The 13,410-nt window shown below is 33.3% G+C and overlaps 1 protein-coding gene across 16 annotated transcripts in view; it reads right to left on the bottom strand.

Annotated features, from left to right (window-relative positions):
* The window catches only part of LOC107438973 (NAD kinase), a 68,266-nt gene that overhangs the window by 1,763 nt on the left and 53,093 nt on the right, over positions 1-13,410 (bottom strand). For 10 of the 16 annotated variants that reach the window (XM_043046096.3, XM_043046097.3, XM_071180993.2 and 7 more), the window contains 7 exons: positions 12,177-12,262; positions 11,321-11,423; positions 9,612-9,712; positions 8,790-8,889; positions 5,932-6,089; positions 4,337-4,419; positions 1,757-2,004 (listed from right to left, as the gene is read on the bottom strand). In XM_043046096.3, coding sequence (XP_042902030.2) covers positions 1,803-2,004; positions 4,337-4,419; positions 5,932-6,089; positions 8,790-8,889; positions 9,612-9,712; positions 11,321-11,423; positions 12,177-12,262 — 833 coding nt within the window. In that variant the 3' untranslated portion in view covers positions 1,757-1,802. Of the gene's footprint in view, positions 1-1,730; positions 2,005-4,336; positions 4,420-5,931; positions 6,090-8,789; positions 8,890-9,611; positions 9,713-11,320; positions 11,424-12,176; positions 12,263-13,410 lie in introns of all 16 variants that reach the window. The other 6 variants (XR_006225589.3, XR_011636818.2, XR_015435938.1 and 3 more) reach the window with 1 other exon arrangement.

Here is a 13,410-nt window from a genome sequence, read left to right on the forward strand (position 1 = left end):
TAGCATATCATTGCCATTGGGAAGAGCATGAGAGATTTTTGTGCTTTCATCTTCATGTAACGCAAATGAGGTTTACTTCCATAAAAGAAAACCTCAATGAAGGCTAGTTTGTCCCAATACTCGATAAAGCCCCTTGTCTTCTGCGTTGAGTTCAAAATTACAAGGCATTACAAGGATTTAAGCATTGATAGGCGAAAACCCAAAAAATGGGTCGGCTCTTTAATGCTTGTTATAAAAAAAAGATTTCAGATGATAAGTAGTTGGGCTAAATTTATTGCTAATGCTCACCAAAAGATTAGCGAATTGAAGAGCATAATTAAAACCGAAATAGTTGAAGGTTTTACTGACTAGATAATTCGGTTAAAGAGGACGAAAATCGAAAACGACAACAGGTTTGGCAGATCAGCATTTAGATGCTATATTGAGAATAGCTGCTACCAAATATTTCGAATGGTACTGATGCTAAGTTAAGCAAAAACAACGTTTATCACTTTAAGGTCTGCATTATATTAATCTCTTTCTTTAATTCAGATTTCCTTTCTCTTTACTCAATGTGAAACAACATGAGGTTCACATTTTCGTCTAACTTCTTGGCTAGATATCTTTCAGATTTTGATTGTCAAAAAACGAATTCGTCCGGAACAAGTCCTTAGTCTGAATTCATAATTTATAACATCAGCACTAAATGACTGCCATATTTCTGCCGTGCAATCGAAATATTAACGCAATCGACAAAAAATTCAAAATCGAGATTTTTACACAGTCCCTTGACGCACTGTAAGATTCTATGTTGTTGTCGTTGTTGACGTATGCCTGTTTAGGCAGAGGGGATGCGATTGTTCTTGTTCTCCAGTGGCGCCATCTATGGCCAAGAATTCGACTTCTCCTACCGACGAGGCTATCCCGGCCTAAGATTCTATGTAAAATCTTAATTATCAGGTGATACTATACAGCTTTATTGTATTTACGCGACTGAAACCGGTTTGTACTTGTTTACGTTGTATCAATTGGCTAAATTAGACGATATATAATATAAATTAGACGATTGGATAAATTAGACGATAGGTTATATAAATATAGAATATTTATATGATCAGGTTTTTTATTATATTATAATAATTAGACCAATTTAATATACGCTCTGTGCTTTTTTAATAATTGCATGTTTTGCGCGAGTTTATGTACAATACTTTTATATTTGAACATACATATAATGGGTTTTTATTCAGGAAATTTCTTCATATACCTCCTACTTGTATTTATTTTTAACGCATTTCATTACAATGTTAACCAATTGATACACGAACGTAAACAAGTTCAAACCGGTTCCAGTCACATAAAAACAATAAAGCTGTATAGTATCACCTGATAATTAAGATTTTACATAGAATCTTACAGTGCGTCTAATAATTTGACTAGAGACTGTATATCCAGCATTTTTGTATAAATTACTATTGCAAAAAAAGTTTTTTAGAAAAAAAATTCCATTTTTATACAGTTTATTAAAATTCTATTTTAGTGTTGATAGTATAAAGAAATGAAAAGAATTGCCAAGCTGACATTCCCAAAATCAATCGCGAGGCACTTTAGTTGTTTTTTCAATTGCACGGCAGAGTTAAAGGCTGGTTTTTAGTACCTTGAAAATGAAAATAGCCAGTTTAGTACATGATAATATGAACAGTAAATGAAAGCTTATTCAAGATATTAACTATTTTTAGTTTATTTCATACTTTAAATTCTATGCGTTGATGCTCACCTAGGAGCCAATAGTGATGGAATCATATCGTGGAAGCAATTGATTCCTAGGAGTCAATGTGATGACTATCAATGGAATCAATCGTATCAGATGAAGAGGAATGGACAAGGTCCGAATATTCGTCCAACTGTCGCTGCTTCTTCCTCACATTCCAGTGCAGGCATTCAGCAAGACTGTCGAACCAATCACTTATTTGGTCTTGAGAACAAATGGAAGGAATGGGGTAGATAGACATGGTCACTCGAAGGCTGCAATTAAGAAAGACAATTAACATTATTCAAAATTATAAGGACATTGATTTAATAACATTTATGAGGTTAAACAGAATGAGATTTGAAGGGTTAATTTCCCGTTTAGTTTTAGCTAGCCCAACACAACCAGTGGCGTAGTTCCGGGAAGGGTTAGCGGGACAAAACCCCCTCCGAAATTGTACACTACTTGATTAATGAGCTAATTCGGTTTCAGTAAGTAATTTTTTGTCATTACGGTAAAATTAAAAATTTCAGAAACTTGCATACCAAATTATTAGACGCACTGGAAGATTCTATGTATAATCTGTATAATCAGATGATACTATACAGCTTTATTGTTTTTACTCGATTGAAACCGGTTTGCGACGCCCGGTGGCTGAGCGATAGCGCCTCGCGTTGTCGTTGCACAGGTCCCTGGTTCGATCCTCGGGCAGGGCAAGGTTGACTCAGCCTTTCATCCCTTCAGTGGGTCGATAAATGAATACCAAGCATTCTTGGGAACTAAACACTGGGGGTTCCGCGTTCGGCTGACCACCTGACCGGAACATCTGCTCCTGCACCCCAGAGCCCAAGGTCAAGAAAACTGAGATGGGCACAGTAGGCCTTGGCCCTCTTTGGGTTGTCGCGCCACTGAGTTTAGTTTTAGAAACCGGTTTGCACTTGGTTACGTCCGTGTATCAATTGGTTAAATTAGGCGTTATATAATATAAATTTGACGATTGGATAAATTGGACGATATGTTACATAAATATAGAACATTTACTCCATCAGGCATTATATTAGTGTATTATAATAATTAGATCAAATTATAATACGCACTGCAGTTTCTTAACAATTGCATGTTTTGCGCGAGTTTATAAGCAATACTTTTATATTTAAACATACATGTAATGGGTTTTTATTCGGGACATTTTTTATTTACTTCCTATTTGTATTTATTTTTATCGTATTGCATTACAATGTTAACCCATTGATACAGGAGCGTAAACAAATGCAAACCGGTTTCAACCGAGTGAAAACAGTAGGGGAGAGTGGGGTCAATTGTAACATTTTTTACTTAACTACTTTTAACTAACAACAAATCCAATATATTATTAGCATTAATTGACAGACGAGTAACGTAGACTATCCTGTACTAGAAAAAATACCTTATTTTAAATGTTATTATATTAGTTATTAACAATTTTTGACAGTCGTGCACTTGTTACAATTGTCCCCACTTACGGGGTCAATTGTAACAGTTCATAAACATAGTTAATTACACATAGTATCATAGTTGTGATATATTTTATTATTGATCAAAATAGTAGTGATATTTTAGGAGTAAAAATAATAATGAGCGGAAACCTAAAGGGTTCAACTTTTAACTTTAAGGGGTTAAAAATTTTAATTTATGCTGTGAAAGGTGACAAATAAAATAATGCACATGCAACAGAATATAAATGATATAGGAAACTATTGGAGGTTCTTAAAGAGTTAAGTAATGGTTTGTAAACATAAGATTATTTATTTTCAGCTGTTACAATCGTCCCTTTACTTATTGTTACAATCGTCCCCAAGACGCCATTTCAGCTTCATTTGTTAAAAACATTGCTAGTTAATTAACAAAACTAATTCTTTTTTATTGAAATGTTAATGAAGGTGTCCACTTACATATTCGGTTAATAATTTTTATTTGTTTAAACAAAATTACTTTGTTACAATATAATAAACTAATACCAAAAAAAGTACTTACGTAGCGTGAAAATATCTTTTGTGATGTAACTCTTTCAAAAGTACATAAAATTGGGGTGTACGTGTAGATTTATTAAATACACTTTGTGCGCCACCTAGGAACCAAATCTAGAACCCGACACTCGAAATTTTTGCTCTGTTACAATCGTACCCTGTTACAATTGACCCCACTCTCCCCTACAGCTGTACAGTATCACCTGATAATTATAATTTTACACAGAATCTTACAGTGCGTCTGATAATATGGCCAGGAACTGCATGCTCCACTATATTCCTAGCCTACATTAGGCTGTTCAGAAATTGCTTTACTTTAACATGGTGGCGATTTCCAAGGTTTGCATCTCAATCTAAAGTAAGTGTATGCTACTCTTGAAACTAAACGAATCTCCGCAGTTTATTCCAAATGCGAATTTGTGAACCTTATCCCAAATTAAGCAAATTATTTTAGTCATGTTTATTTTAGTCATGCTTATTTTAGCCACGAAACAGAAACTGAAAGGTGAATGCTTATTGCAAAATACTCATTGTTTTCTAAATTGAGACTGTCACTCGATGGGGGATAGAATAAAATAACATGAGAGTTGGAAGCACGTACCTGTCACCGTGTCTAAGTTCTTGCCGTTTTCTTCCATCAAAGGACACCCATGCCAGGTTTCGGGATTCAGGAGACACCATAATCTGCAATACAATTTATCATTGTTTAATTTAGTTTTCTCATTTAATTTCATTGTTTATGTGGCACCAAATTAAATATATTTCAGTTCGATATGGCTGAAAATTAAGTAATTTTACAAGAAATGATGAAAATCAATATTTTAGCTATAAATTACTATTTATTTTTTTAGTGAATAACACTGGGGAACAAATTTTTTGTTGCATTTATATAATTACTTTATCTTGCTTAATTCAGATGTGGGGATTTCAGTTCTGAAATTAGTTTTGCCCTCAAACCCACTCACTTTCTATTTTAAATGGCATTAGTAGTCTATTTTTGTCGAAATGTACGAATTTAAAAACGTTATATATAGCAGGGAGTATCATAAATATTGCTACTAACTTCCAGGGGAGCTAGGGCACATGATCAGGACTAAAATTGCACAGAGAACCATGTCTGGAAACGTCGACGTAATCCCCTAGAGGTGCTTCCCCTATTATGACCTGTTCAGAACCACACAACGAAATAGTTCATGATAGGGAAGCGCTTCTAGTGGCGTATGACGACATTTCCTGTCAAGGGATTTTACGCAATTTTAGTTCTGATCATGTGCCCCAACTCCCCTAGAAATTAGTAGCAGCATTTATGAGACCCTGTTATACATAACGTTTCTAAACAAGCAAATTTCGACAAAAAGATAGAGTAAAAATGTCGTTTAAAAAAAACTAGCTCAGAAAAAGAAACCGATCGCAGATTTGAAATCAGCGATACGAAAGTTCGTATCCCAGCGATGGCTGGTCGATTCGAATTCCGCACCCTTCTCGCACCGACAATAGGGCTGACTAAAATATCCTCAGTGGTAGACGGCTCTTGGTTTAGAGTCTCCTTGCCGTCATGCGGGAGGTTTCCGTGGTTTTCCTCTACATGTAACGCAAATGCGGGTTAGTTCCATCAAAAAGTCCTCCACGATGGAAAAGTTCTCCCAATACTTGATCCAGGAGTTCCCTGGTCTTCTGGATTGGGTTCAGAATTACAAGGCTACGGAATTGAACATTGGTAGTCGTAAACCCGAAAAATTAGGCCGGGTGTTCAACGACGGCTATAAAATAAAATAACTTCGGACGCAAGTGTGTGTTAAAATCAATTAAAAACTTTTAAGATGTTGGAATTTTAAGTGGTTCGTATCTATGACATAAAATGGAATATTGCTAAATAAGATTGTAATAATATTTACACCTTTTGATACAGGTATTATTTGAAATCAAAGAAACCTTTATTTCTGTAAGATAGTTGTAATTGGTGCGTCCTTTGCACACAGCAACGGTATTTCAAATCAATTCTCTCAAAACTAGAGCTAATCAGTTTTAAGAGCTCTGTTTCTGATCTTAATCTCACGTCAAAAAACTTTGTTAACAGAAAAAACTAGGAATTAGTAAATTTCTCCTTAACTACATTTGGAATGCAGTAAATACAAATGTGCATTATTCGGAGCTTTGGTTGAACTCAGTGTCAAAGAAGTTCTTTGAGATACTTACTTTAAGTTCAACTCCTGCTGGAACCACGATGGGTCTGAAAGATAAGGAATGTGGGCAAATGGGGGTGATCATGATGGCAGGAACGCTGGGGTGTATCATGGAAGCACCAGCGGCCACAGCGTATGCTGTGCTGCCAGTTGGCGTTGAAACAATTAAGCCTAAATCAAGAAAAAAATCGATAAATGGTTAAACCAAGTTTTTGGCTGAAACAAAAGTGTTAAAGTAATCAAAACCGAAATAATTTAAAAGTGCTTGTGTTTGTTAAGTAAGACTGAACTCGAAAGCGTACATTTGAGGAGGAAAATTGTTGTACATGGTGAGGCGGAAAAAAGCTATCACGCAGTACATCATACATGCTCTTTACTCATTTTTTGTCATAGTCGGAATTCTGATTTTGAAAGCATGAGAGGTAGCAACAGTGTGAAAAATATATTCTTAATAAAGTTCGAAACGAATAGTTCGAAAGATGCGTTTTTCCTCATATCTCTAGAACTAAAAAAATTCTTATTATTAACTACATCTAGAGATTTAACGAAAAATACGAAGAAAACATGGAACATAAGAAACATAAAAATACGAAGAAGACGTGGAAAAAATGAATACATTTTTAAAAAGGATAACAAAAATTATTAATAAATAAAACCTTAAAAAAAATAAAAATTTGAAAAAAATTAAAACGCTTGAAAATAATATAAAGTAACGATATAATCTCGCCACCAGCTCACACAATTACATCCGCAAAAAAGAGGGCTTTCTAATATTGTATTACTATGGCCAAAACAATATATATATATATATATATAAAGCTCATCAATAAGTCATCATTAAGTCGGTTATTCAGAGTGTTATAATGTTGCTCATAGAAATATGATACATAATATTGTTACAGATTTCATTAAAAAGGATTTATTAAAAAATTGTATGTGATCAGAAAGTTGCTTTTCTATGTCAAATTCATTAGAAGTCCCAATCATTAGAAAGTTGAGCACTATCATCAAAATAACATTGAACCAGAATGATATACATAATTGGCCAACAAAATCGTTCGAATTTTGACTATATCATAATGTACCGAAATATTTCGTCTGCAGAAATGTTAAACTATATAATATCGTTCACTGGGAATTTAAGACATCCTAGTCTGGGGTCTGTTTAAAAGAAATTTGGGTTCGTCAACGGACCCTTCACAAAATATCTTATCATAAAAACGGACACTTCACAAAATATTTTAACTTAAAAACGGACCTTTCGCAAAATATTTTAACTTAAAAACGGACCCTTCACAAAATAATTTATCTTTTAATCGGACCCTTCACAAAGTCTTCCGCAGACACTTCTTCCTTTATTCGTCTGAAATGAATATTCTGCCTTCAGCAGTATTGGCTAAATACTAAACATTTATATGTTGTATCGCTAATTTAGTAGCTGTAATTGCTGTTTATTTTTTTTAAATTTAATTTTTTTAATTACGGTTTTACAGTTTTAAGCATAATCTTGTATTTATTTACAATTTAAAAATTCCTTGAAAAAGTGTTTTGCAATAACCGGACCCTATTTGCACAAATTCATAAAAGCGGACCCTGGTTGAAAGAATGTGAGTAATTTTTGTCACAATTTCACGAAAAACGGACCTTTCACAAAATGTCTGAACAGACCCCTGCTAGTGCAGTTTAAAAATAGGTAATATGAAGCATTTAATGTTTGATGTGGCATTGAGATGACATAGTTATAGTATCTGAATCATTTAAAATTATTTCTATTTTCACGTTAATATTGTTACTGTATAAATTTGAATCAAATTTCTATAAAGGTTTAGATACAAGATCATGAAACAACAAAGACGCGGATATGGTTTATAATTACAGTCAAATCTCGCTATAGTGAACTCCCGGATATAGTGAACGAAATGTTCGCTCCCGTGCACATGTAATAAACATGCTATCAGGGGTCTGTCCAAACATTTTGTGAAAGGTCTCGTGAAATTGTGAAAAAATTACTCACATTCTTTCAACCAGGGTCCGCTTTTATGAATTTGTGCAAATAGGGTCCGTTATTTCCAAAAAAAATTTTTCAAGGAGTTTTTAAATTTTATAGACATCAAGATTATGCTCAATACTGTAAAATTGTAATTAAAAAAATTAATTTTCAAAAATAAACAACTATGGCTCCTTCTAAATTAGAGATGCAACATGCAAATATTTGGTATTTAGCCTATACTGCTGAACGCAGAATATTACTTTCGGACGAATAATGGAAGAATCGTCTGCCGAAGACAAAATTTAATTCGTTTACATCCATCTTTCTTGTTTTCTGCCCTGGAAAGGGTTTATTCGATTAACAAAATAATAATGAAGATAAACAAATTTGTGAAGGGTCCGATTAAAAGAAAAATCCTTTTGTGAAGGGTCCGTTTTTAAGTTAAAATAGTTTGTGAAGGGTCCGTTTTTATGAAGAGATATTTTGTGAAGGGTCCGTTAACGGACACAAATTTCTTCTAAACAGACCCCTGATAGTGATGTATACTTCGGCCCCTTGAAGGTTCACTGTATTAGATTGCAAGAACTACAAGGAAATTAAAAGAAAACGTATCAATATAAAATGTGGAGAAAAAAAACTATTTTGTTACCGATTTTAGAACAACATAGTGGGTTATGTTCTCAAAATAAGTTATCTTTTCACAAGATAGTTCCATACATAGTTCAACAGGAATATTTTTCAATATAATCAGTTTTTAACGATATATTTGCATCTTAAGCGGTAAACGAAAAATGAACCTATGTCTTTAAGAACTTTTTTTAACATATAAGATTCAGAAATAGATAAATGAATCACGCGATTTGAAGTCGAAAAATGCTTACCATCTCCTTGAACAGTCGTCACATGCTTTCCATCAAGGTAAAGGTCAATGTTAGAAAGATACGGAGATGGACCTCGATCGACAACAACTTCGTTCAGAACCTAACAATTGCATATTTTTACGTTAATAATTTGAAATAAAATTGCAATTAAAGCACTTTTTTCAGTATGAAAGTAGGTCAGAAAAACAAACTATATGTATATAATTGCAAAAAAGAAGAAAGAAAAAAATGCTAAAATTAAGACAATGAGCTTGAAATAAAATTAAGACTATCTTGTTTGCAGAAAATTTATCGATTAACAATATTCTTGTTTAAATACTGCTTCATAGAGTGAAAAAAAAGTATCCAATTTACAGGACTTCGTTTTGAGTGTTTGTTTTTGACAATAAAGCGGTTGATTTTAGAGGGGTGGTTATTAATATTTATCTGTGGCTACTGAGTTACGTAAGGTAAAAAATATTTATAGAAATATAATTTACAATGGTTTTAAAATTAGGTAACTTAGAAACATTTTATTTGCATCATTTCAGTAATTTGAACCAGTCTGTAAAATTAATAATAATCACATTAAACAAATATTCGTGACTTTTTATGTATATTGTTTAGTTCGAACAATAAACATACGAATTTACAAATTGTATTCGACTAGTTGTATAAATTGTATTCGACATTAATAGTTGTGAATTTGTATTTCGACTTTTATGTATTAGTATAATCAAGGGCGGAATTTCTGAAACTCATTCCAGTCTCTTTAACAAGGAAGTCGACGTTTCTTAAAGTAATTAATCATTGTTTTTTCATTTACAAAAATTTTATATTTACCAGGAATGTTGTGTGAGGTTCATTCTTTTTGTCGTTAAGGAGGTCATTTTTTCTGACAATTATACAGCGAAGCCTACTCCTTAGGGTAAGAGCAGCATGACCTGAAAAGAGAAAAAAAAGTTCAAAAAATGGTATTTAGAATAATAACAAATGGAACACAAATCATATTAAAAAAGGATAGGGCATATATAGAATAAAACAAAGCAGCAACGCGAATGAAGAACAAATAAAATACTTAAATGGACATACTATAGTTTCGATTCTATAAACAAGAACCTTTATTAGCTTCTGAATTCATCAAATAATAGTAAAGAGGCAAACACATGTAAAGTGGTTAAACTAATAGGAAAAGAGGAAGAAGTTTGGACTACTCATATACCGGGTGTTCCGTTATAAGATGTTGTGGTCATCGGCCATTATGGCAGAGGGTTGCGCGATTGTTCTTGTTTTCCAGTGAAGATGGCCAAGAAATGGACTTCTGTCACACCCGTTTTATAGGGCACACCTATTCACACATCCATTCATTCATACATAGATCATAATTTTGACCTGAACCAGAGAACGATCAATCTCCAATTCAGTTCTCCGGGAGGTATAATTTGTTATGGAAACATGGAGGACTTCGTGACCCGACAGGTTTAACGTACATCAGTTACCATTTAGTACACGGGGAGTCTTTGGCTGGCTGGATTAGCATTTGACACTTTTGCCTTTTAAAGTTTGGAAACCTATAAAATGCGATATTTGAATACAAATGTTTTACTTTGTGCTCCACGGATAAATTTTAAAACTACGCTGCAGATCAATACAACGGTTCCAGTTGCTGAGCATTTTACTGCAACGTGTATTTCCTATCTATACACAATACCCGTCGTACTAATAAAGCAATTAAGAGCCAACCGAGTTTGGGGGCTGGTCGATACGAATTCCGCACCGCCTCGCACAAACCGCAATGCTGGCGTAAAATATCCTCAGTGGTAGATGGATCATAAGTTAAAGTCCCCTTGACTTCAGACTAACCGTTACAGACTTTCGCGGTTTTCTCTCCATGTAACGTAAATACGGATTAGTTCTATCAAAAAAGTCCTCCACGAAGGCAAATTTCATCCAATACTACTTGTTCCAGGAGTTTCCTTGTCTTCAGAATTGGGGTCAGATTTACGAAACTACTGAGTTGAACATTAATAGTCGTAAACTCATAATTGGGTCGGCTGTTCAACGACAATTATAAAATACCGCAATTAATAAAACAACACTGGCGTCAGTAATAAAATGGCAATTTTTATAGCTCTTTACGGGTTTCTTAATATTTGAGCTAGGAAAAGAAGCTATCAAAATCTAAACAATCATTACTGATGAAAGCAGAAATGAAAACATTAAAAAAAAAAATTATTCCTAATGAAAGTTTTAGGTGTTTCTAATGGTTGCCGATTAACTACTCTCTTTTTCCTTTGACAGTCAAACAGTATCTGATGTTTTAGTCTCGCCTTCTTCAGTAGTAATTCGTTAGATTTCGGACAGACTACACTATTGATATTATGATATACAGTGTAAACACTATTGATATATAAACTATTGATAATACATGATTTCTGACAGACATTATTATTTTCGAACAAACACACTAGTTCAAAAAAGCAATTGATATGGAACCCTGTATATAAAATTAGAAAAAAATTAAGTCGAAATAATTTTATAGATAAAATTACCTTCGAGAACATTCGTGACTTGTTCTTCGAAATTGTCGAATTCGAATGGCGTTAAGAATCCTAAGGAACCCAGGTGAAATGCCATGACTGGAGGAACGCTTTGCTGAAAATGAAAAATTAAAATAAATGACAACATATAAATCTGGCGTAAATTGATATGATCACAGCAATAATTTGGAATATGTTAAAATTCTGATCAGGCAGGTAATTTCGTCGTTATTTGTACATCCGGGTATGTAAATAATCAAGAAGAAAAAATGCAAATTGTCGATTAAGAAACACTCAAAGAGCCATGATGGCACAGGGGACAGAGAGCTCTTCTAATGAGGTGACTCGGGTTCAAATCCCAACAATGGCTGGTTGATACGAATCCCGCACCGCGCCCAGCTCACACCAACCACACTGCGGACATAAAAATATCATCAGCGGTAGACGGATCATGGGTTAAAGTCCCCTTGCCGTCAAGTAAATCGTGTTAGGTCTTCGTGGTTTTCCTCTCTATGTAACGCAAATGTGGGTTAGTTAATTAATTACAAATCTGCGGAGTTGAACATTAGTAGTCGTAAACCCGAAAAATGGGTCGGCTGTTCAACGACGGTTATAAAATAAAAGTTTAAAATATCGTTTTAAAGTAACATGTAAGTTGAATACATAACATTGAGTACATCGAATACATTAATGTAAGCATAGTAATTAATTTCAATTTTTAACCTTATACAAGTGGTTGGTTTTCAGTTTTAGGCCTAAATATCAATGCAGAAAAATTATAAAATCTCAACGGAAAAGCAGGAAAAGTGTGTTAAAAATACTTGAAAAAAATTGGAAGACATTTCGACAGTGTAAAAAGAATGTTTACCTGAAAAAGTGACGAGGCATACAAAAGCGTGCCATCCCCACCCAGGCAGATGATGAAATCGATTTTGTCAGTAAGGTCATCTTTACCTAGGCAGAAATAATGGAGCGTATTACAAAATAAATAAATAAAATCATATAGAGTGCAGTAGAATTAAAGGATCAGCTCAAAACTGAACAATCTGGACTGAAAAGTTTATGCATTTATTGCAAATTACTACTGCGGACTGGGTTGTAAATAGACATCTGTCTTTGTGTTATCAATCATTTTATTAAATTTAAATAAACTATGAGTTGATTTACTAACATTTCAATGCTATTTGAAATTACATTTTGAATAAATAATGTATGTTTCCCTATGTAACGTATGTTTCTCTATTAGCAGTGCGCAAATTAAAAAACGGACCACTTTTGATCAGTTCTTCAGTTTCTGAGACTCAATCTCAATGGTCCAAGCGGTTGATTTTAAATATGCTAACTAATTAGTACAGACGATATTTTAAGTCACGAAATTAAACCCAAAATCGTACTTTCTCTAAATAAACATATCTTTGAATTTCAGACCCCCAGAATATACGGGATAACCGCAATTTGGGAAATATAGTACCAGTAGTTTGGTTGGGAGAGCGGTTCAAAGTTTGAACCCCTAAATGTCAATTTTATTTTATGCATATTTCGCCATATCTCAAGAATTTTTGAGAAAATTGAATATTTTATACACGTAATTATAAAATTCATTTATCCAAAGATAATTCCACGCAAAAAATAAGTTCTAGTAAATATTTATTATTTTTTTTATTTATCAATAGTCGAAACAATTTTCAATTGTAAGGTATACAACTTTTACAAAATTTGAGCAAATTAAAACAAAGTACAAAATTTGAGCAAAATCGATTGAATAGTTCCCGAGAAATCAAATTTTAAATATACGATTTTTCTAAAATCCAATATCTCAGAAACTGTTCTACCGATTTCGCTCAAACTTGGTATTTTGCCATGTAAAATTAGATACTTTAAAATAATGTAAAAAATTGATTACCTTACAATTTAAAAACTTTTCGGCTGTTGATGAATGAAAAAATAAAATATAATAAATATTTAGTAAAGTTTATTTTTTAGGTGGAATTATGTTTGGACAAACGAATTTTATAATTGTGGGCCAAAATTTTTCAATTCGCTTTAAACGTTCTCGAGATATTACGAAATACGCATAAAGGGAAATTAACGTTAAAGGGTCT

The sequence above is a fragment of the Parasteatoda tepidariorum genome, chromosome 8 (assembly GCF_982258835.1).
Source record: "Parasteatoda tepidariorum strain Cologne lab strain chromosome 8, Ptep-v5.0, whole genome shotgun sequence".
In the NCBI taxonomy this organism is placed as follows: domain Eukaryota; kingdom Metazoa; phylum Arthropoda; class Arachnida; order Araneae; family Theridiidae; genus Parasteatoda; species Parasteatoda tepidariorum.